The sequence below is a fragment of the Crinia signifera genome, chromosome 12 (assembly GCF_055691185.1).
Source record: "Crinia signifera chromosome 12, ASM5569118v1, whole genome shotgun sequence".
NCBI classification, from domain to species: domain Eukaryota; kingdom Metazoa; phylum Chordata; class Amphibia; order Anura; family Myobatrachidae; genus Crinia; species Crinia signifera.
In genome coordinates, this window is record NC_139228.1 from 57,011,568 (window position 1) to 57,035,760 (window position 24,193).

The 24,193-nt window shown below is 46.6% G+C and overlaps 1 protein-coding gene across 1 annotated transcript; it reads right to left on the reverse strand.

Annotated features, from left to right (window-relative positions):
• Positions 1–607: 607 nt before the first annotated feature.
• Positions 608–17,895, reverse strand: DLST (dihydrolipoamide S-succinyltransferase). Its single transcript, XM_083167403.1, has 15 exons — positions 17,749–17,895; positions 13,808–13,841; positions 13,688–13,736; positions 9,382–9,437; positions 9,231–9,305; positions 5,782–5,837; positions 5,576–5,687; positions 5,163–5,312; positions 3,887–3,960; positions 3,680–3,777; positions 3,467–3,597; positions 3,292–3,365; positions 3,128–3,211; positions 1,650–1,817; positions 608–1,070 (listed from the first exon to the last, which is right to left on the reverse strand). Exons 1-15 carry the CDS (start codon positions 17,803–17,805, stop codon positions 936–938), a joined length of 1,353 nt encoding a protein of 450 aa, XP_083023529.1. The 5' UTR covers positions 17,806–17,895; the 3' UTR covers positions 608–935.
• Between the last annotated feature and the right edge of the window lie 6,298 nt (positions 17,896–24,193).

Consider the following 24,193-nt stretch of genomic DNA (forward strand, 5'->3'; position numbering starts at 1 on the left):
CCCACTGCCGAAAAAACTGCTTTTTACCCGTTTAAAAAAACACGGTATTTTTAAACGGGTACAGCAACCTGGAGCTTTCCCACTGCAGCTGTACCCGTTTAAAAAGCCTTAAAAAAAACGACAAATTCCCGTGTAAAGGCTGCAGTGGGAAAGGGGCATTAGCAATTTAAAAATGTTTTTTTTTTGGTGTGCCGCGAGTTGAAAAATCCCTGCTCTACACTCTCACTACTGGCTATAATGGCCGTTCTATTGCCTACAGAACCAAACCAGAAAATGATCATTGTGGACCAATTAACTCTTAGGTAGTAGACCTACATTAATGTAGACAGATATAGACAGCAGGAAGCAGAAGGTGCGTAGGTAACGCACATCGTAGAGAATCGGATCTCCTCATTCTAACTGCACCCTTCTCGGATCCAGGACATAGAATGGTTTGAAAGGTAAAATCAAGCATAAGAAATGTACCTAAGCAGCATAAACTAGTCCCCTATAGATGTAATATAAGGGGGGGGAGAGCCAATATCCATCTCTTGTACCCTCTATCATTTTAATACTGCCTGATACAGAACGCCACGCTGTTCCTGTATTGCCAGGATCACGGATAACGTTATTTCTTTAAAGGGAATTTTTTTTATTCTTTTTACACATTTAAAATCAAAGCAGTCCTTAAATAGTTTTGTTATCTCTGTACGTTGGTTACGTAGTAAGGTGCCAGTATACGGCAGACCCTACTCCACCCGAGTGACTCCATGCCTGTGTAGATAGAAGGCGATACCCTAATCCCACTGGGCGCGAGCGAGGGTCTGTACTCAGTTGTGCGATTTGTCCTCATTGCAAGTCTATAATATGCTCCACAATCTGTGAGTACGGACACAGGGGATACTGTGGCACATACACTCAGGGGAGTGGGGAGTAACCAGGGTTCCGGGTGGGGATCAGAGATCCAGCAGCAGAACACGCGGATCCTCAACAACGGACTTGATCTTCCGCAGGAAAAGTACAGCTTCTCTTCCATCAATCAGCCGGTGATCATATGTCAGTGCAACATACATCATAGGACGCACCTCCACCTGCAGGAGGAACAGAGAGGGTAACCAGGAGCGGCCGGGTCCCATGTCAGAGGCAGAGCACTGCCAGCTCTGGGATAGAAGCATCTATATCGCCAATATCTTGGAGGTACATATCCAGATCCCCCCTCCTCCTTGCACTGTATCTTGAAAAGGGACAGGCCTAAATATAGACCCCCTTCACCAGCGCTGTATCTGGGAAAGTGACAGGCCTAGTGACCCCCCCCTCCCCCAGAACTGTATCCGGGAAAGGGACAAGCCTAGATCCCCCTCCACTAAAACTGTATCCAGGAAAGGGACAGGCCTAGATCCCCCTCCCTCAGCACACTACAGTATCTAGAGAATGAAAAGGCCTTCATTCCCCATCTCCCTCACCAGCAATGTATCTGGGAAGGCTGAGATTCCACCCCCATTTTCCCCACCAGCACTGTTTATAGGAAAGGAACAGATCTCCCCACCAGTGGATTTGGGAATAGGACGGGTCTGGGACCAGAGTTGATCTGAGAATGGGATAGGCCTGGACCCCCATACAAAGCAGTGTAATCCCCCATATCCTTCACGTTGCTCTCCCAGTATACACACCTTGCCAGATAAAGCCACTGGTCGGTCAAATATACCATGCATGCCCAGTATAGCAGACTGTGGAGGATTGATAATTGGCGTCCCAAACATGGAACCAAACACTCCTCCATTACTGATAGTGAAGGTTCCTCCATCCATGTCTTCAATAGCCAGTTCATTCTTACGGGCCTGAGGATCACAAGGATACATAAGATGGCAAGGCTGGCACATGATTAGGGTGTGAAGTGGTAAGAGAAGAACCATTGTTGTACTGTAGGAGTGTCCGGGTGCAGCGCAGTAATAGACTATCCAATTGGTGTACAGTACAGGTGTCAGGGTGTAGCAAAGTAATAGAGGAAACCAATGTCATGCTGTAGGGGTGTCAGGGCGTAGTGCAGTAATAGAGGAACCCATTGTCATGCTGTAGGGGTGTCAGGGTGTAGTGCAGTAATAGAGGAACCCATTGTCATGCTGTAGGGGTGCCAGGGCGTAGTGCAGTAATAGAGGAACCCATTGTCATGCTGTAGGGGTGTCAGGGCGTAGTGCAGTAATAGAGGAACCCATTGTCATGCTGTAGGGGTGTCGGTGTAGCGCAGTAATAGACTATCCCATTGTTGTACTTTAGGGGTGTCAGGGTATAATAAAGGATCCCATTGTTGTGCTGAAGGGGTGTAGCGCAGTAATAGAATATCCCATTGTTGTACTTTAGGGGTGTCAGGGTGTAGCGCAGTAATAGAGGATCCAATTGTCGTGCAGTAGGGGTGTAGCGAAGTCAGAGCAGGCATGGCCAAACTGTGGCCCTCCAGCTGTTGTGAAACTACACATCCCAGCATGCCTTGCCATAGATTTAGCATTTTCTAATAGTAAAACTGTGACAAGGCATGATGGGACTTGTAGTTTCACAACAGCTGGAGGGCCATAGTTTGGCCATACCCGTCATAGAGGAACCCATTGTCGTGCTGTAGGGGTGTCAGGGTGTAGCACAGTAATAGAGGATACCATTGTCGTGCTGTAGGGGTGTCAGGGTGTGGCACAGTAATAGAGGATACCATTGTCGTGGTGTAGGGGTGTCAGGGCGTGGTGCAGTTATAGAGGATACCATTGTCGTGCTGTAGGGGTGTCAGGGTGTGGCACAGTCATAGAGGATACCATTGTCATGCTGTAGGGGTGTCAGGGTGTAGCACAGTAATAGAGGATACCATTGTCGTGCTTTAAGGGTGTCAGGGTGTAGCACAGTAATAGAGGATACCATTGTCGTGGTGTAGGGGTGTCAGGGCGTGGTGCAGTAGAGAGGATCCCGTAGTCATGCTATAGGGGTGTCAGGGTGTATGGCAGTAAGAGAAAAGCCCATTGAGGTGGGTATTTGTGATGGGTTTAGCTTAATAGGGAGATGAGGATCATTACAATTTAGTAATCATTTAACAACATATAATTAGCTGCACAGCACCATTGCCTGGAACTGTTACAATAAATGGGAATATGAAGGCTTCTGCCATTACCTTTTCTCCCAGCTCAGCGATTGTACGCTCGATGTCTGCGAAGTTCATGGATTCTACATTTCTCAATACAGGAACCACGAGACCCTGAGAGGGGGTGGTAGAGATAATTCAGTGAATTAGGCTCCCTGGAGCAGTCCCGACTAGCGTCACACAGCAGAACTCACCCGGGGGGTTGACACAGCCACACTGATGTCTATATAGTCTCTGTATACAATCTCCTTTGTTGTATCATCAATAACTGCAAGAGAGAAGGGTGACCTATGGGTCCTGGAAGTAACGGGGGTGAGGGGTAAGAGGAGACAGTCTCTAATGTGCAGGGTACCGTGTATCACAACTCACCAGCATTCACAGCCGGCTGGTCTTGGAGAGCGAAGGCGGCAGCTTTGACAAACGCCGACATGAAGCCAAGTTTTAGGTTATGTTTCTTAAGGAAAGCATCTTTGTGCAAAGTCCTCATCTGCTGAATGGTGCTGGAAAGAGGACACCCAACAGTGTTAGGAACCCCCCACATCAGATACATGCCCATCCCAACCCACAGCTGGATGCACCAACCTCATATCCACCTCATTGAAGGTGGTCAGCATGGCGCATGTGTTCTGTGCTTCCTTTAGGCGCTGTGCGATTCGCTGTCGCATTCGGTTCATCTTCACCTGGGGGTGTGCAGGTGTTACACGGGTCATATACGTGGGAAGGAAGATTTTGCAGCAGATCACCAGAAAGCTGGTTCGGCTAATGGTAGAAGCCTTAGGAGCATCTTACCCGGTGTTCTCCACGGGCGCTAGTCTGTGAGCCTTCAGATACGGCAGGAGCTGCGCTTGGCTTCACCGCAGACACTGGAGACACAGAGAATGGATCAGTAGCTTCCGGTCATTGTATCCAGAGATCACCATTCTCCATGGTTTAAGCAGCCAAAGATCACAGCATACACACAGTACAAACCCAGGTAATGTCCATTTATACCTGCTCAATCTCATCCCAGCAATCCATCCTGTTTCCAATCCCATCCCAGCAACCCATCCTGCTTCCAATACCATCCCAGCAATCCATACTGCTTCCAATCCCATCCCAGCAATCCATACTGCTTCCAATCTCATCCCAGCAATCCATCCTGCTTCCAATCTCATCCCAGCAATCCATACTGCTTCCAATCTCATCCCAGCAATCCATACTGCTTCCAATCCCATCCCAGCAATCCATACTGCTTCCAATCTCATCCCAGCAATCCATACTGCTTCCAATCTCATCCCAGCAATCCATACTGCTTCCAATCTCATCCCAGCAATCCATCCTGCTTCCAATCCCATCCCAGCAATCCATACTGCTTCCAATCCCATCCCAGCAATCCATACTGCTTCCAATCCCATCCCAGCAATCCATACTGCTTCCTACAAACCAATTCCGTTCTACCTAACCAGTCTACCTACTCCCACTCATTCCCAGCCCACCAAACCAGTCTGTCTCAACCTGCTCAATCCAATCCCAACGATCCAGTCTGTTCCCCGCAGACCAATCCCAGTACACCAATCCAATCTGCTTCCGCCAAACCAATCCCAGTACACCCAATCAAATCTGCTTCATCCAGATAAATCCCAGTACACCAATCCAGTCTGCTTCCTCTTGCTCAGCCCCAGTCCTCCACTCCAGTCTGACTCCTCCTACTCAATTCAATCTCAGTCACCAATCCAGTCTGCTTCCTCCTGCTAAATCCTAGTCCCCCAATCCAGTCTGTCTCCTCCTACACAATCCAATCCCACCAATCAAGTCTACCCCCACCCCCTCACTCAATCTCAGTCACCAATCCAGTCTGCTTCCTCCAGACCTATCCCACTCCACCGAAGTAGACTTTCTCCTCGACCATCCCACGCCACCCATCTAGGACACATTCACAAATTTCCACAAGCCACCCCCACCGAGTCTACCTTATTTCTCGGTCCATAATATTTCAGTATTACGCTAGGATATCCTTATAAGCAGAGCTACATGCTGCATATTAATCGCAGTCCTCACCAGGATATCACAATTCAGAATCTCTTACCAGGCTTGGACTCCAGCGGCTGTGCAGACACTGGGGGAACTGGTGGGATGACAGTGGGAATAGGCCCCCCTGATGCAGCAGGGGCCGGAGTGGGCGGTTGGGCTGCTGGAGGCGTTGGCGCAGTCTCTGCAGGTTTGGTCTTGGCAGCAGCTAAAAAAACCGGTAAAAACTTCAAGGGCTGCCCATCAGGCCACATTGCATATGCCAATGTGAGCATATAACTGAGAAACGTGAACTGTGCCTAGCGGCATCACTCCCCCCCGGCCCCAGCTCATGACCAACCTAAGCAAGGATCACCGTTCACCATAGGCGATGGAGTACCCCCCTTTAATTAACAGATCCAGTTGTGCCCACAATTCCAGAATAAATGACACAACACACGTTGCGCAGAGAGCCCATGAAATACTTTCTACCTTCAGACTTCTTGAGGACAAACAGTGGAGTCCCACTCTCGACCTTTCCTCCATCCGGGACCAGAAGAGCGTCAATAACCCCAGCAGATGGGGCAGGGACTTGCACCGATGTCTAAGAGCAAAATGTGGTGGTAAAACAGTTTACTTTCAGGATATATAGGTAGGGAGAGAAGAGGACATTACCGTACGGATTAACAGACACTTACTTTGTCAGTCTCAATCTCACACACAACTTCATCTTCAGCCACTGAATCACCGACAGCTGGAAGAGACAATGAGGGGTTAAAGAGAAATGTGACCTTCCTTTTCGAGATGCGATGAGAGCTCATCCGAGATCAAGTTTCTATCCCTACACTCACTGAGACACGGGCCTAGACTATAACCGTATATTCACTCACTGAGACACAGGCCTAGACTGTATCCGTACATTCATTCACTGAGACACGGGCCTAGACTGTATCCGTACATTCATTCACTGAGACACGGGCCTAGACTATAACCGTATATTCACTCACTGAGACACGGGCCTAGACTGTATCCGTACATTCATTCACTGAGACACGGGCCTAGACTGTATCCGCACATTCACTCACTGAGACACGGGCCTAGACTGTATCCGTACATTCACTCACTGAGACACGGGCCTAGACTGTATCCGTACATTCACTCACTGAGACACGGGCCTAGACTATAACCGTATATTCACTCACTGAGACACGGGCCTAGACTGTATCCGTACATTCACTCACTGAGACACGGGCCTAGACTATAACCGTATATTCACTCACTGAGACACGGGCCTAGACTATATCCGTACATTCACTCACTGAGACACGGGCCTAGACTGTATCCGTACATTCACTCACTGAGACACGGGCCTAGACTGTATCCGTACATTCACTCACTGAGACACGGGCCTAGACTGTATCCGTACATTCACTCACTGAGACACGGGCCTAGACTGTATCCGTACATTCACTCACTGAGACACGGGCCTAGACTGTATCCGTACAATCACTCACTGAGACACGGGCCTAGACTATAACCGTATATTCACTCACTGAGACACGGGCCTAGACTGTATCCGTACATTCATTCACTGAGACATGGGCCTAGACTGTATCCGTACATTCACTCACTGAGACACGGGCCTAGACTATAACCGTATATTCACTCACTGAGACACGGGCCTAGACTGTATCCGTACATTCACTCACTGAGACACGGGCCTAGACTATATACCTACATTCACTCACTGAGACAGGGGCCTAGCTTATATCCGTACATTCACTCACTGAGACAGGGGCCTAGGCTATATCCGTACATTCACTCACTGAGACAGGGGCCTAGACTATATAAGTACACTTACTGAGACACAGGCCTAGACTATATACCGACATTCACTCACTGAGACACAGGCCTAGACGGTATATGTACACTCACTCACTGAGACATGGTCCTAGACTATATACCTACATTCACTATCAGACACGGGCCTAGACTATATCTGTAAATTCACTCACTGAGACACGGGCCTAGACTATATACGTACACTTACTGAGACACAGGCCTAGACTGTATCCGTATATTCACTCACTGAGACACGGGCCTAGACTGTATCCGTACATTCACTCACTGAGACACGGGCCTAGACTATAACCGTATATTCACTCACTGAGACACGGCCCTAGACTGTATCCGTACATTCACTCACTGAGACACGGGCCTAGACTATAACCGTATATTCACTCACTGAGACACGGGCCTAGACTATATCCGTACATTCACTCACTGAGACACGGGCCTAGACTGTATCCGTACATTCACTCACTGAGACACGGGCCTAGACTGTATCCGTACATTCACTCACTGAGACACGGGCCTAGACTGTATCCGTACATTCACTCACTGAGACACGGGCCTAGACTATAACCGTATATTCACTCACTGAGACACGGGCCTAGACTGTATCCGTACAATCACTCACTGAGACACGGGCCTAGACTATAACCGTATATTCACTCACTGAGACACGGGCCTAGACTGTATCTGTACATTCATTCACTGAGACATGGGCCTAGACTGTATCCGTACATTCACTCACTGAGACACGGGCCTAGACTATAACCGTATATTCACTCACTGAGACACGGGCCTAGACTGTATCCGTACATTCACTCACTGAGACACGGGCCTAGACTATATACCTACATTCACTCACTGAGACAGGGGCCTAGCTTATATCCGTACATTCACTCACTGAGACAGGGGCCTAGGCTATATCCGTACATTCACTCACTGAGACAGGGGCCTAGACTATATAAGTACACTTACTGAGACACAGGCCTAGACTATATACCGACATTCACTCACTGAGACACAGGCCTAGACGGTATATGTACACTCACTCACTGAGACATGGTCCTAGACTATATACCTACATTCACTATCAGACACGGGCCTAGACTATATCTGTAAATTCACTCACTGAGACACGGGCCTAGACTATATACCTACACTTACTGAGACACAGGCCTAGACTATATACGTACACTCATTTACTAAGACATGGGCCTAGACCAGTTCCCAACCCTGGTCCTCAAGTACCCCCAACAGTGCATGTTTTTCAGGTCTGCACACAGAATCACAAGTGACATAATTAGCTCCACCTGTGGATCTTTTAAAATGTGTCTGAATAATGAGTGCACCTGCCAGTTGATCTGGAAAACGTGTACTGGTGGGGGTACTTGAGGACCAGGGTTGGGAACCACTGGCCTAGACTATATCTGTACACTCACTGACTGAGACACAGGCCTAGACTACATACGTACACTCACTGAGACACAGGCTAGCCTATATCCATACACTCACTTGCTGAGACATGGCCCTAGACTATGGCCCTTACTCTGATCTGATCGCAGTACAAATTTCTCAAAATGGGAAAAACCATGTGCACCCCACCCAAATTGAACTCTCTCTGCACATGTTACATCTGCAGTGCACATAGTTTTGCACATTTTTTAGAACAAATTTGTACTGTGATCAGACCTGAATAAGGGCCTATATCCATACACTCACTGAGTCAGGGGCCTAGATTATATCAGTACACATGCTGCGGCATGGGCCCACTTTAGAATGGCTGCGGCATGGGCCCACTTTAGAATGGCTGCGGCATGGGCCCACTTTAGAATGGCTGCATGGTTATAGCCTAGGCCCATGCCTCAGTCATTATAAGCTAGGCCCATGCCTCAGCCATTATAAAGTGGGTCCATGCCTCAGTGGAGTGCACGGATATGGTCTAGGCCCATGCCTCACTCACTCACTGAGACATGGGCCTACGTTATAATGACTGAGGCATAGGATGACAACCTTACTGAAATATAACAAGACATGGGTCTAAGTTATAGGTGCGCTCTCACTTACTGATAGAAGGGGCCAAATGGTATCCGAACAGTGACCTAGATGGGGCGCCTAGATTGCTCTTACATACGGAGACTGGAGTTTCCCATGAGGGTCTTCAGGACGATGACACTGTCTATAGGTCTGTGTAAGGGTTGGTCCGTCGCTCACACTCATTTACATGGACTGGTGTGTGGTAAGCACTGACAGATGAGGGTGAAAATGTCAGACTATATATAGGGGTCTCTGATCTCACCTTTTTCCCACCTGACATCTCCTTCTGTGACGGACTCTGCAAACGCTGGGGTGTTAACAGTCAATACATCCTGCCCTGGAGGAGAGAGAGGACAGATAAGAGGAAGCTCACTGCTTTATCTCAGATCTTGGTGCTCCCGCTGGACACTTACTGTAGACTGTAGATGTCCGATAAAACCTGGCTGTATTCAGGGATGATGAAGACGCTCTGCAAAGGACAGAAACAGATCAACAGCCCACGTCTGCTCTCCCATTTCTTCCATACACTCCAGGGGTCATTCCACGTGTAACTCACATTACAAATTGACTCTGAAGTGTATGCTCATTTGGATGTTACAGCAAAAAAGTACAATGAAATATTTCATTTTTATTTTGTATTATAATTAACAATAAGGCACACTCCAAATGTAGCAGAAACTATTTTCACACCTTCCAGTAGGTTTCAAGAAATTACTGATTTTCTACTGGTAACTCACGTTACATGTTTTGACCATGGTTTTTAACATACATTTGCAATTATGAAATCTCTGCTCTTCTATCTAGCATGTTTTTTTTGTAACTAAATAAAAAATATGACAGATGATGTTCCAAGGCATGGAATATGAAAAAACCCCGAAAATCGTAAAAACAAATCTGCAGCAAAATAAATAAATAACATAAAATGGTAATAAGGTAACTCACGTTACACCTTGCTTATATTCATACAATATATTTATTAAACAAATCAAAATAGAAATATGTTGCTAGTTATAGCTACGTTTTCACAGCATTTCACTACATATTGTACTATGTGTGACTTTGTATGTGACATAAATTTGATTTGAATTTTTTTTTATTTGAGCTGTAACAATTGTTGGCACATTCTCAGCACATTTTTTTGTTGTTGTTGTAAAAATTGCCATCTTTGACTGATGCCCATTTTGAGTATTTCCCATCTCTTGTCATGATGTTAACCGGATATTCCCCTTTTCCGATATTCGTCACAATTCCAGGAAATACATTCCCGTCATTTGGGGCAATACGGACGTTGTAATGGGTAGCATTACTGCCTCACAGCACTGAGGTCATGGGCTCAATTCCCACCATGGCCCTAACTGTGCAGAGTTTGTATATTCTCCCCGTACTTGCGTGGGTTTCCTCCGGGTACTCCGGTTTACTCCCACAATCCAAACATATACTGGTAGGTTAATTGGCTCCCAACAAATTAAACCTAGAATGTCAGTGTGTGCGTGTACATGTGGTAGGGAATATAGATTGTAAGCTCCACTGGGGCAGGGACTGATGTGAATGTTCAACTATTCTCTGTGAAGCGCTGCATAATATGGGCGGTATTCAATGAGGCTGATTTGCCAGGTTTTTATGGCGATTTTGTGCTGTAAGGCGAATTTTTGACTAAAACGGTGAATTACCCTATTCAATGACCAGATGGCGAATACATTTCAAGGTTTTTTTCGCCATGATTCACCGAGTAGCAATCGCTATCTTTTTATGGTGAAGTGAAATGTGAACTTTTAAAATAAAGTGTTTTGTTTTTTTACATTTGGTGTAAAAAAAAATAAGGAATTTTATTCTGAGGAGGGGCATGCTATTTTTATTCATGTGCTGTAAGCACATGAATATATATTTAATTTTAAAAAATATCTATATTTTTTTTTTTACACAGACCAGCCAGCAGGGGGCCGGAGCCGAGCCGCTCATTAGATATTCATATATTCACTTCACCCGATCATTACATATGCATGATCGGGTGTAGTGAATATACCCGGTCCCCTGCTGGCACCCCTGGGGGGGCAGCCTGTGCTGCCTGGCACCCGGGGAGCCCACCTCCCCCCCACAAACGTTCTGGGGCAGGCAGGGAGACTTCCATCTCCCTGCCTGCCGCCGTCCTCAGGCTCCCTGCGGCGTCCGCCGCAGGAGTTAAAATTCGCCGGTCAGGGGCAGCGAGCCCCCGACTCGTTGAATACTGGAGCCGGCGAGGCTCCGGAACGTGGCGAGCAGTGGCGAATGTGCAGCAAATCCTAAACAGGATTCGCTGCACATCGCCAAAATGCTCATTGAATACCGCCCTCTGTGTGTGCTATATAAGAAACTTTTAATAAGTAATAATATAGTACTTTCACCCAGTCTAGCTTTGGTGCAGGTTCATCAGTTTCTATGAAGGACTGAAGGGAAATTTCAGCTTTTTCAGTTGTAGAAACCGGTCATTTCATTGTCTTCCATGTTTAGATAGTGTAGTGCCAAACCACTCTAATGGTTGGGCATTTGTAGTAATGGATTCAAAATCAAGTCGGTTGTTGATGTCAGCTTTCTCATCTTGGTTCATTAAAATAACTTTGACCTTTGAGGATCAATGGACAGCTTTAACAAAGTCTGAAGCACATTGTACTTCATTTTTTTCACATTTGCCCACACCTGTCTTTAAACTGTTCCACCAATCCCATCAACGGCTCACTTTCTATGAGCTGTGGCAAAAAAAAATTCCAATAACTTTTTTTCTCCACATGTTTTTCCAAATGTTTCATAGCTTCCGCTATATATCTGTTTTTGTAACTGTTGAAGGCAATGCTTGGGACAAGGTGTACATGTATGGAACTACAGTTTCTTTGGTATGGGCAAGGTAATCTGATGCTATTACAGATGAATGCAATTCTCCATAATGCCAAAATGCTACTGTCAAAAAGCTCACTTGATATTATAATTTGGAAGTTAAGATGCTATAAAACCAAGATAGACAGACGGAAACCCACATTACAAAATTAAGATCAATTAGAGTCCAGGGAATATAAAAAATACGGGTGCCGGATGGGGTGCCCGACGACCGCCGGCTTTTCTCCCTCGTGGGGGTCCATGACCCCCATAGAGGGAGAATAGAACAGGTGGTGAGCGTAGTGAACCCGCAAGGGACTTTGTTGCGTTCACCATGCTGTCTGTGTCCGGCCAGTCGGAATCCCAAGGACAGGATTCCGACTGTCGGAACCCTATACCACACCAAAATTCCACCATTAAATCTATTGACATCAACACACTGTAACGTGAGTTATCATGATAGTAACTCACGTTACACATGTTTTATTCATTTATTTGGTAATGATACTGCATTGAATAAATGTTTAGAGGTTTTGGACTAAGTATGGTCTAATGTTAGGAAAATATTAAATCATTAATTATTTTCCAACAATCTGGCAAAATTAAACGAAAAGATAATCTTTTAGGTAACTCACGTTACACAGTTGAGGTTATGCTCATAAGGAATGCCAGAACTCTTAGGGGGGTATTCAATGTGACGGTCACGGCAGTCGAGCTTGCTCGACCGCTGTGACCCAGTCCTGTTCTCGGTCAGCTCGACCGAGAACATGCAGACGGGATTCAATGTCCCGCCTGCAGCGGGACGAGAAGGGGGCGTGGCCGTGACTTGCGGCCAGGAAGAGGCGAGCTGCAGCCGGAAACTCGTCACTTCCCGGCCGTTCTCGGCAGAACGAGCCCAACAGCTAGTGATGTCGGGCTCGTTCTGCCGAGATAGCATTGAATAGGGCCCGGCGGACATCTCCCCGATGGGAGATGCCCGCCTGCGATTGAATACCCCCCTTAAAGTATTTTGAATATGGGTAGTAATGTTTGCTAAAAATTATTTGCAGATTGTGATCCACAAATGAAATGACCTGTATGTTTTTTTGGAGTATTATTATTATTTCATTATTATTATTTTTTTTTTATATTTTTATTAAGGATTGAGCATAATAGTAATATTTATTTTTGTATTTGTTACAGCAGAGAAATACAATGTGAATACAAATTACATTAGGGTAAACTGTGTTTTCTATTCAATCTTTCTCGTACAGACAGATATCAGAGATGCGGACAAACACGGCCCGAGGACCGTAAAAGTATGAGGCAGCTATTGGTGTGTTGAGAGGTCTATCGGAGCATCACCCAATAGATTCCTAGTTTCATACCATTGTGTGGACCTAAAGCATTTATAGATCACTTGATAAGGAGACAATAAAACCCTCCCATATTTTGAAAAAAATCTCTCTACCAATTTCATGTGAAAGATATGGAAACGTTTTGCCCTGAACAGTGGAATGGCTGGAGGTTTTTTTGAGTATTATTAACTTTTGAAAATGTGGTACTTATATGTTAGTTGGGAAGTCTCTTTCTCTATCTGAAGCAAGCCTAAAGCAAGATGGTTGCTATAGCAACAATGATGCTACTAGCTAAAAAAAATACTGTTGGAGGGAAATTTCATATTGTTGTACTATAGTGATTTTCAAAAATAAAAGTGTTGCTGTGAAAAAAAATAATCCACACACATTTCCATAGTTACATGGAATGACCCCCAGGACCAACGCCCCACAGCTCCACCCAGTGCACAGTGATGCTTGCAATCCCCATGAGTACACACTCTGAAGTATACACTGTTATACACATGCCTGTGCACACTCTGCAGTACACACTTACTGGTGGTTCCTATGGTCGCTGACTGATGCAACGCGATACCCTGCGATCTCTGAAAGACAAACATCATATGAGCAGCTGCATTGCTGGTGGCTCCAGGGTGATACACACTCACTTACTTACGTATAAGGGGGCGGATCTGAGCATCAGCAGAGCCCTGGAAGAGAGGCAGAATTATGTCAGATTACCGGCCAAACAATGATATAGGAGAGTCAGCGCACAATGCAAGAAATATATAGTTATATAAAGCAGGAACATGCTCCGGTTCCCTGGGAAGACTCAGACACAGCACCCTCACCATCAACCCAGCAATGAGCGCAATACACAGCACTCCACCAGAAACCCAGCAGTGAGCGCGATACAGGGCACCCCACCAGCAACCCAGCAGTGAGCGCGATACACAGCACCCCACCAGCAACCCAGCAGTAAGCCCAATACACAGCACCCCACCAACAACCCAGCAGTGAGCGCAATACACAGCACCCCACCAAAAACCCAGCAATGAGCGCAATACACAGCACTCCACCAGAAACCCAGCAGTGAGCACGATACAGGGCACCCCACAAGTAACCCAGCAGTGAGCACAATACACAGCACCCCACCAGCAACCCAGCAGTAAGCCCAATACACAGCACCCCACCAGCAACCCAGCAGTAAGCACGATACACAGCACTTCATCAGCAACCCAGCAGTGAGCGCAATACACAGCACCTCACCAACAACCCAGCAATGAGCACAATACACAGCACTCCACCAGAAACCCAGCAGTGAGCGCGATACAGGGCACCCCACCAGCAACCCAGCAGTGAGCGCAATACACAGCACCCCAACTGTGGATGCAACAGCACCCCACCTGTGAGCGCAATACACAGCCCCCCACCCCTTGAGCACAATATATCACAAGCACCACACCAGCAACTCAGCTTTGGACGGAATACATAGCATCTCACCTGCAACCCAGCAGTGAGTGCGATACACAGAACCCCACCAGCAACCCAGCAGTGAGTACAATAAACAGCAAGACACACCAGTAACCCAGCCATGGGTGCGATACACAGAACCACACCAGCAATTATACACAGCACCCCACTGTGACTCATATGGGCTTGATACACATCACCCACACCAGCAACTCAGCAGTGAGCATGTTACTTAGCACCCCGCAATGACTCAGATGTGGGCGTGATACACAACACCCCACACAAATACATACTAATAAGAGCAGGAGTCAGCAATAGCTGCAGGAAATCAGGGCTGAAGGTCACATAACCAGATACTAACAAGAGCAGCCCACACACACCAAATGGTACCTACTGTGGGGGGTCTAACATCCTTACTCTATATGACCAAGGGGTCCTGCATAGTACAAGCAACATATCAGAAAAGTAATCTGCATTGCACATTATGCATGAGACATGTGATTTACATTACACCCTATGTTCCAGTCATGTGATGCATCTGCATTACACCACCATGTTCCAGTCCAGTCATGTGATCCATCTGCATTTCCCCTTCTGTGTCACCTCTGTCTGTCTAAAGCTGTGTACACACGGCAGCGATATTGTCTGAAATCGCTGGCAATATGGTCACTGTCAACCATATTGCCAGTGTTGGGCGTGTGCCCCGGCACTAAATCGCCAGGTGCGCACTCCCGTTTTCAGCACCATTCTAATCGGCTCCGCCGGCAGAGGTTTCTTTTCATCAGCGACCATCTCTGGTCGCCGATGAAAAGGAGACATTGGGCGATATATTGCCCCGTGTGTACCCACCTTAACCCTCCCCTTTAGAATGTAATGGTGTGTACACACTTGTACAATGTGCATGAGATTTTGACTAAATAGTCAAAATCGCATTGGGATCGCATGGGTTTTAACCCTTGCGATCCCAATGCGAGCTCCCGTATCGCAGGCAGAAAGTCTTGGCTGCATAGACTATATTGTGCAGATCTGCACTATATAGTCAAAATTGTATGCAGATAGCATGCTGCCGTGCAATGCGATCCTGATGCGGCATGCCAAATCGATAGTGTGTACACACCATAAACTCACGAGCAGGGCCCTCTCCTCATGTGCCTTTCTTAGGATATATAAACCTCTGCCACCCTGATGATTGCTTCAGTGTCCTGTCCCCTGATGCAACTATCCATATTTACCATGTACTTGTCCTAAATTGTAATTAGTTATCTGTTTTTGCTCATTTGTGTATTGTTAGGTGCTGCAGAACCTTTGTGGCGCCATATATATATATAAACGATAATAAAAATTACACCCCCATGTTCCCGTCACAAGCACAAAGTTTTTTTCTTTCTTCTTTTATTAAGCGAGGTCACATCATAGGTGCCTACACACAGAACGATTTGAAGGACACTGTGGGCGTTGCCTATCAATCTGAATTTTTTTTTTTTTTTATCAAATCGCTCCGTGCACTGTTAACGATGCGCATACCTGCCAATCGTTAATGATGGCCTATGATCTTCCATGCATGCAAGAAGATCATAGTCCAATTTGTTGTGAAGTGTACCAAATCGTTCCGTGCCTACGCACCTTAAGAGTCCGTTTCAAACAATCTGTTTCAGATCTGATCCAGACGATATAAGCAAAGTTAAAGTCATACATTTTGTTTGCTTTTCTCTCTTTTTTTTCCCCCAATAAGTTTCTACAAGAATGTCAGGGCTTACACCGTTGTGCATAAGTCACATGATCCTCATTGCTGCACCATGCACCAGTCACGCGATCCCCACTGCTCCCCCATGCCCGTTACCCCCACTGTTCCCCCATGCCCACTACCCCCCCCCCCCCCCCCCACTGCTGCCCCAGTCATTCGGTTCCCCATTACTACCCCAGGCACCAGTTATTCAGTTCCCCGTTGCTACCCCATGCACCAGTCACTAGGTTCCCCGTTGCTTCCCCATGCACCCCTCACTAGATGTACTAAAAGGAATGACAGCGGAATGACAGTCTGGTCTGCTGATAAGGAATGCCAATTCACTATAATGGGAGACAATGTCAAATATATTAATATTTCGGAAATTATTCAACATATCAACTATATTTTTGGTATACATCTTGCTAAGACCATTACACATATGTTACATGCAGAATTACGGCTGCCTCCTATGGAATGACGGCCTTTTAATTTGCCATCCTGAAGTCAAAATAGCATTAAAGCAGCTCCATTATGCGATATTAAGACCCCGATGTTACGGTGATCCCCATAGCGCACGCGCTGATCCTTTTCCAAATATGCCCGCCTACACCCCTACTCTCGTAAACATGTCACCTGACGCGGAATGACGGCTGCCTCCTATGGAATGACGGCCTTGCTATGGGGATCACCGTAACATTGGGGTCTTAATATCGCATAATGGAGCTATTTTAATGCTATTTTTGCTTCAGGATGGCGAATTAAAAGGCCGTCATTCCATAGAAGGCAGCCGTCATTCTGCATCAGGTGACATGTTTACGAGAGTAGGGGTGTAGGCGGGCATATTTGGAAAAGGATGAGTGCGTGCGCTATGGGGATCACTGTAACATCGGGGTCTTAATATCGCATAACGGAGCTGTTTTAATGCTATTTTTGTTTAAGGATGGCGAATTAAAAGACCGTCATTCCATAGGAGGCAGCCGTCATTCTGCATGTAAAATATGTGTAATGGTCTTAGCAAGAAGTATACCAAAAATATAGTTGATATGTGCAATAATTTCAGAAATATTAATATAAATTTCATTTTCTCCCATTATAGTCAATTGGCATTCCTTATCTGCAGACCACACTGTCATTCCACTGTCATTCCACTGTCATTCCTTCGTTGCTTCCCCATGCACCACTCACTGGGTTCCCCGTTGCTTCCCCATGCAACACTCTCTGGGTTCCCGTGGCTACATAGGGGGACAGGGGCCCATATCTTCACATTTATCTAGTAACACAGAAGCAGAGTGACCTCAAACCCAAGTGGGAGAGGGGAAGGGGCAAGTTTCAGAGGCAATAAGTGGAAACTGACAGGCAGATTAGGGAGGGTAAAATGGGGCAGGCGGGGAACTGATAGCCGCCCCTCCGGGACTCACCCGCTTCAGTGCGGTGACAGGGCAGCGGAGGGCCCGGGCCAGGCAACGGGACAACATGGTTGTGACACGGCTCAAGGACACGCCGGAAACAGGACCGGAGCAATGACCCCAGGCGGAGAGGCGGGCACCACTTCCTGCGAGAGATTTTGAGTACTTACAGAACCTGTCAATGAGTCAAGGGCTCAGGCGCCATTGTTACGGAGTCCAAGACTCACGTTGCTGAACGCCTGGATCTAGGGGATGATGGACCCAAAGGAGGAGACAGGAAGTGAATAGCGAAGTGTAGAATGTACAACTGTTATCAGAGGGGCGCAGGAATGTTCCACTCGTGCAGAAGCCCTATTATTATTATTATTATTATTATTATTATTATTATTATTATTATTATTATTATTATTATTAGTTTTATAGCTGGTGTGCACCATACGGGGTATACATAGAAAACAGTAACGGTATAATAATACTAAAATTATTATATTATTTTATATAATTAATATTTATAATATTAATTATATTATAGTAATAGAAAATTTAGTACTTGTGTAGTTTCACGGCGCCAGCCCCCTGGGTCTGAGTCCCCTTGCGGGGCTCGCTTCGCTCGCCCACGCTGCAGGCTCGGTGGCTCGCTACGCTCGCCACGCTATCTCAGGGTTACCGACCCTCCCGGAATTACCGGGAGAATCCCGAAAATCGCATCCTCCTCCCGGCCCCCCGGAAAGGTGGGCAGCCCTCCCAGATTCCGGGGGACCCCCACGCCACCCCCGATTGCAGGGTCTTCCCCCATACCTTTGGATTGAATTGTCTCAATTCCCGGGTCTCAGAGGAGGGGGCGGAGCTAAAAGTGTGTCATTTTAGCCCCGCCCTCTCCACGGAGATCCGTGAATTGGGGTTTTTATCATCATGGGGGCGGGGCTTAATGACATAACGCTCAAGCCCCGCCCCCGAATTGCAGCTGGAAGTCTCCTCTCTGGGCTTCTCCCGGAGAGGAGACAGAAAAAGTCGGCAACCCTGCGCTATCTAAAATCAACTCCATGCCAACATGGATAGTGGAGGTATGAACTATCCATGTTGACATGGAGTTAAGTTACTTTATTTTACATAGTTTGTGGCGAGCGTACAACCCGGAATTAGCAGAAACTACACAAGTACCTAAAATTCATATTTAATAATAAAAGGCTAATGCTGCAGATCACCTCTATGTGGAGGATTCAAGTGTTTTGCGCATCGGTGGCCACTAGATGGCGTCTGACGGTCTGACAAAGTGCTGAAATTACTGTTATGTTCTTCTGCCATTTTGACGAGCTGGTCACTAGACAGAGAACAAATGTCACAGCAGATCAAACTACAGGTACATAGCAAATACTATCAATGAGAGGAGGGTACTTGGTTATAAAATGCAAGTCCAGAAGATCAGCCGGCAGAGGATAAATAAAGGAAGCTTTTAACCTTCCACATTCACAGTGGAAGTCACCAAAAAATATATATGACTCTCTACTATGGCGCTTCCCTGGGAATCCTGTGCTAATCAGCCATAGAATTATACCCTGAGACAAAATGCATCATAGAGACTCTAAAATGTTCTTTTTGTATAACCCCTTCACCATACCAAACATTTCCGTTTAACTCTAAGGAGAAAATCAATTCCCAGTTGTTGAAGTGTGCCTGAAAAATATTTAATAACAATAAAACATATAACAATATGATATATAATAAAATATAAATGTATAGACCAATTAATATGAGCATATAAATCCCTTTTGGTAATATGCATAACAGATGTAATGAAGATCTAGACTTATGATCCAATATTCTGCGTTCATAAGTAGGTAATCTGCAGGTATACATTTACCCCAGAAAACAAGATGTTGATCAATGGCTTCGGAACCAGCAGGAAAGCCTTAGGTCAGATTTTTTGTGTTTTCAAAAGTGTGTATGACTACTCACCTAGCATTAAGTACTACTAATGCCTGTCAAAACCCTCATTATCCACTAATTTACAACTTATATTTATAATACAAGCAAACCCAGCATGGACACCTCTTTGCATCTTGTTTGCTTTTGAAACATATTGTTCCCCACTTGGAAATTAAACACACACATTGTTCCCCACAGGAAATATTGACACATTTTGTCCCCATAGAAAAAAACAAGAAATGATCCAAACAGGAAAACATTTTCACTAGAAAGGTAGCGGCAGTGTTCAAATACACATGCCACCATACCCGCCAGTCTTCATTGGTGCTACAGGGTGCTGGCATCAGTCGCACTGTACCCTCAAGCTGGCTTAAGTTTGGCACAGCTAGCCAATAAGAATTAGCCTGAATCTTATAGGCTGCTGCAGAACGTTAATCATATTAACTAGTCACGTTTGCAAAATCGACCGGTTGACCAGCTCTTCTATAGGCAGTTGAGGAGTCATGGATGGTAGCAGCACTAGATGAGAGTTTCCAGAGGTAGATAAAGATACAGGAAAGTAGTGCAGTTATAAACTGCGGCGCTGGCGGGTTCTGGCCTGTAAATAGATGGGATTCGTTTTTGAGTTGCTGACATTTGTTTTGCCGGAGCCGCAGTTCACTCAGGGTGAGTGGAAACAAATAGGGAAGTTCTTTGCAACCCCCCCCCCCCCTCCCACATTGTCCCCCCACCCCCTTCCACACTGGTGAAGCCATTACTTCTCCTTGGTCCTCAGATGGCCAGTGACTGTCACACAGTGGAGGGGAGGGATGGGGCAGAGCTGCAAGGGGGGGACTTCAGCAACTGAACCTGTCCCAGGCAGGCCCCTCCAACTGGCCTTGGTAAACAGCAGGCTTGGCTGGTTTAAACAATCTTTGTTTTTTTTTGTTTTTTTAAATATGTTGTGACCTCAGGCACACCATGATATTGAAAAAAACAAAAAGCCTATTGTAAGGGAATCCCTTGTGTTATTCCACATTTTTATTGCTTGTGGTCTTTAGCTCATACTTCCCTACTTTTGAAACGAGTTTCAGGGAGATTATAGTTTATAGTAGAATTTTGCAAAGCGCCCCATTGAGGGGGCATGTCATGCTCCACCCAAAGGGCGTGTCTAGTTCCATATATGGAGAGATTGTGAAAAGAGATTGTGCATGTTGCACCTAGAAGCATGGTCGTGTACTGCTACATCTGAGAGGAATCTTTTAAAATGACTTATATACAGATGTAGATGAGCCATTATTAAGAGCTACTATACTAGGTAAAGTGCTGGGAAATGGTGCTGATGATCCAATGTAAATGTATCCATCTCTCATTATTTTTTCCCCACAAAATGTAACAGTGTAATGTGGGCTAGGTTAAATAAGGGAGATTGTTAGACTAATGAGGGAGAGAGAGAGGTTGCTCTTATTTCAGGGAGTCTCCTGCATGCTTCCCAAATCCCCCCCCCCCCCCTCCCCGGACCAGCTGAAACAGATTACGGAATATGCAGGTCCGCGAGAGGTGGCAGGATTAAAATGATGCGAAACACGTAGTTTCACTTATTTTTATCCCCAATCCCTCTTCACGGTCCTGCAAATCGCAGAGTTTGAGTGGTTTGGGGGTGACCATATCCTTGTCCCCGCAGCCCTAAGTGCAGATTTGGGTCTCTTCTCCAGCTTCTCCCAGAGAGGCAACTGCAAAAGTCGACAACTATGAGTAAATCACACACACAAAAGAGAATTTATTAATGAGCAACTGCAAGGAAAGGGTCTCGGAAAGCAGCCTGTCCCGGTGATGTGCCAAGTGGGGTTTCAGGACTTCTGCACATACACATTACCGCCATGCACAGGGGACATTCCCAGCAGAGGGTTCCTGAAGGTACCTTGCCGGAAGTACATCGGTACTTGTTTCCTATCTGGGCGCCCACGATCAAAATCGCGGTCATCGGGGGTAAAAATCGCGGTGATCGCGGTCATCGCGGGCATCGCGGGTAAAATTGGATGGTCGCGATGCCCGCGATGACCGCGATCACCGCGATTTTCCCATAGGGAACAATGTTAAAAAGGCTGATTGACCGCGATTTCACTGTTAAATGGCTCAATTGACCCGATTTGGCCATATTAACCCTGAATTAGCCCCAATTAACCCTTAAATGTCCCCCCCAATTTTTGACGCCACCCCACGATCCACGCCAACCCGAAGCGTGGCGAGCGCAGCGAGCCCGCGAGGGGCGGCGGTACGCGTCCTCCGACCTTTTCATGCCCTACTATCCACTAGGGCGTGGTGTGAGAATATAATAGTGTGGCGAGCGCAGCGAGCCACCGAGCCCGAAGCGTGGCGAGCGCAGCGAGCCCCGCGCGGGGACGCGGATACCTTCACTGTGAAGGCCGCGAGGGGACGCGCATAATTGTGAAGGTATCCGCGTCCCCTCGCGGGGCTCGCTGCGCTCGCCACGCTTCGGGCTCGGTGGCTCGCTGCGCTCGCCACACTATTATATTCTCACACCACGCCCTAGTGGATAGTAGGGCATGAAAAGGTCGGAGGACGCGTACCGCCGCCCCTCGCGGGCTCGCTGCGCTCGCCACGCTTCGGGTTGGCGTCGATCGTGGGGTGGCGTCAAAAATTTGGGGGGACATTTAAGGGTTAATGGGCTCTGTGGCCCATTTAACATTGATTCCTATGGCCAAATCGGGTGGATTGAGGCATTTAACAGTAAAATCGGGTCCATCGCGGCTTTTAACATTGATTCCTATGGGAAATCGTGAGCATCGCGTCGCGGGCATCGCGGGTACATTTATGGCCGGCCGCGACGCGACCGACACGATTTCCAAGTTTAACATTGGTTTCAATGGGAAATCGCGGGCATCGCGTCGGTCGCGTCGCGGCCATACATAAATGTACCCGCGATGCCCGCGACGGGCGCCCAGATAGGAAACAAGTACCGTACATCCCGTGATGCATAGCCTTTAGGCTGGCAGCAGAGGCCAATATAAGGAATAATACATTTGGCAGCATTGCAACCTAATAGCTATTGGTGGGAATGGAGGCATAGCTGCTGTACCTCCTTTTTTACATTGTAGGGATACTTTATATTTGTGTTGTATTACCTTAAAACGAGTTATTCTACCCGGTATCTATATTTCTTTCGCCTAATGGACACATTTTTTTATTTCTTCCCAAATGTATTTGTGACATACCTGCCAACTTTTGTATTGTTTAAATCAGGATCTGCCACCCAGTCTTGCCTACTATAAAACTCTCCTCTCCAGGAGAAGTCCGGAGAGGAGACTCTGAGGCATTTCAGGGGGCGGGTCCAGAGCTTGATGTCATCAAGCCCCATCCCAATTTCAGTAAATGCCACAATTTGAGGCTCTTCAGAAAAGGACTAAAATGATGCAATTGGCATAATTTTTACCCCGTCCCCTCCCCAAAGAGCTGTGAATGCCAGTATGTGACCAAAGGAGGAGGAGGTTGTGTGGGGCCAGATAAATGCGGGAGGCTTGGCCATCCCTTTTGTCAAGACAATTTCCATTCTTGGAGCGTAGGCAAGTATGGGTTGGCCCTAAAAAGTGGATGGGCCACGGTGGGGTTGGCATGCTCTCAGCTGAATGGGGTCAATACCAAGTGCCGCAACCCCTGTTTTTGTCATTTCTGGGGCATGCCCTGCGATTTTTGAGCAGCCCATGGCTCAACTCCTGTTAGAAGCCATGTATATGTGGTAATTCAGGGTTGCCTACCTGACCCTCTCCTTCAGGGCCAGATGTATCAAGCTTCAAAAGTGATAAAACGGAGAGTGATAAACAACCAGCCAATCAGCTCATATCTGTTATTTTTCAAACCCAGCCTGCAACATGACCGGTAGGAGCTGATTGGCTGGCTGTTTATCACTCTACATTTTATCACTTTTTGAAGCTTGATACATCTGACCCTCAGGGAGAAATTGCTCTGTTCCTGGACTTCCCTGGTAATGTAGGATTGCCATCACCTGTGGTGAGCTAGGAATTGATAAGAAAGTAGGGATGGTCATCGACTATTGATGATTCAAAATCATGGATGGTTCATGGCCGATGCAGAATACTTTTGCCATCTATGGGGGAGAACCAGATGGTTTCCCTCCATCAATGGAACAGCAAAACAATGTTTTGCTTTTTTTGTTTTCAAAGTGCCAGGACACTGAGCATAGCCCCGCCCCCGACACCGCAAAGCCCCGCCCCCGTGTTTTGATTGGCCCACAGGCCAATCAATCAAACACAATGGATGACCATCGATATGTAAAAATATCAATGGTCATCCATTGCATAGTTTAGCACTATTGATGGCCAGTTGCTGAATTGCCATCTATGCCAACCATCAATGGCAATGGCAACGATGGCCATCCCTATAATAAAGGTGTTTCACCACAGGTGATGGCAAACCTACATTACCATGGAAGTCCAGGAACAGAGCATTTTCTCCCTCCAGGAGAGGGTCAGGTAGGCAACCCTGTGGTAATTGCCAGCTCCCCAATTTTTTT

What these genes read in the sequence shown, in the direction of transcription:
- DLST (XM_083167403.1), bottom strand. Translation starts at nt 17,805, where the DNA reads ATGTTGTCCCGTTGCCTGGCCCGGGCCCTCCGCTGCCCTGTCACCGCA. An exon ending in AGATGTCAGGTGGGAAAAAG is followed by an intron (nt 5,838 to 9,230) that starts GTGAGATCAGAG and finishes TGTCTCTTCCAG; the next exon opens with CTGTCGGTGATTCAGTGGCT. An exon ending in TGTCCTCAAGAAGTCTGAAG is followed by an intron (nt 5,313 to 5,575) that starts GTAGAAAGTATT and finishes CGGTTTTTTTAG; the next exon opens with CTGCTGCCAAGACCAAACCT.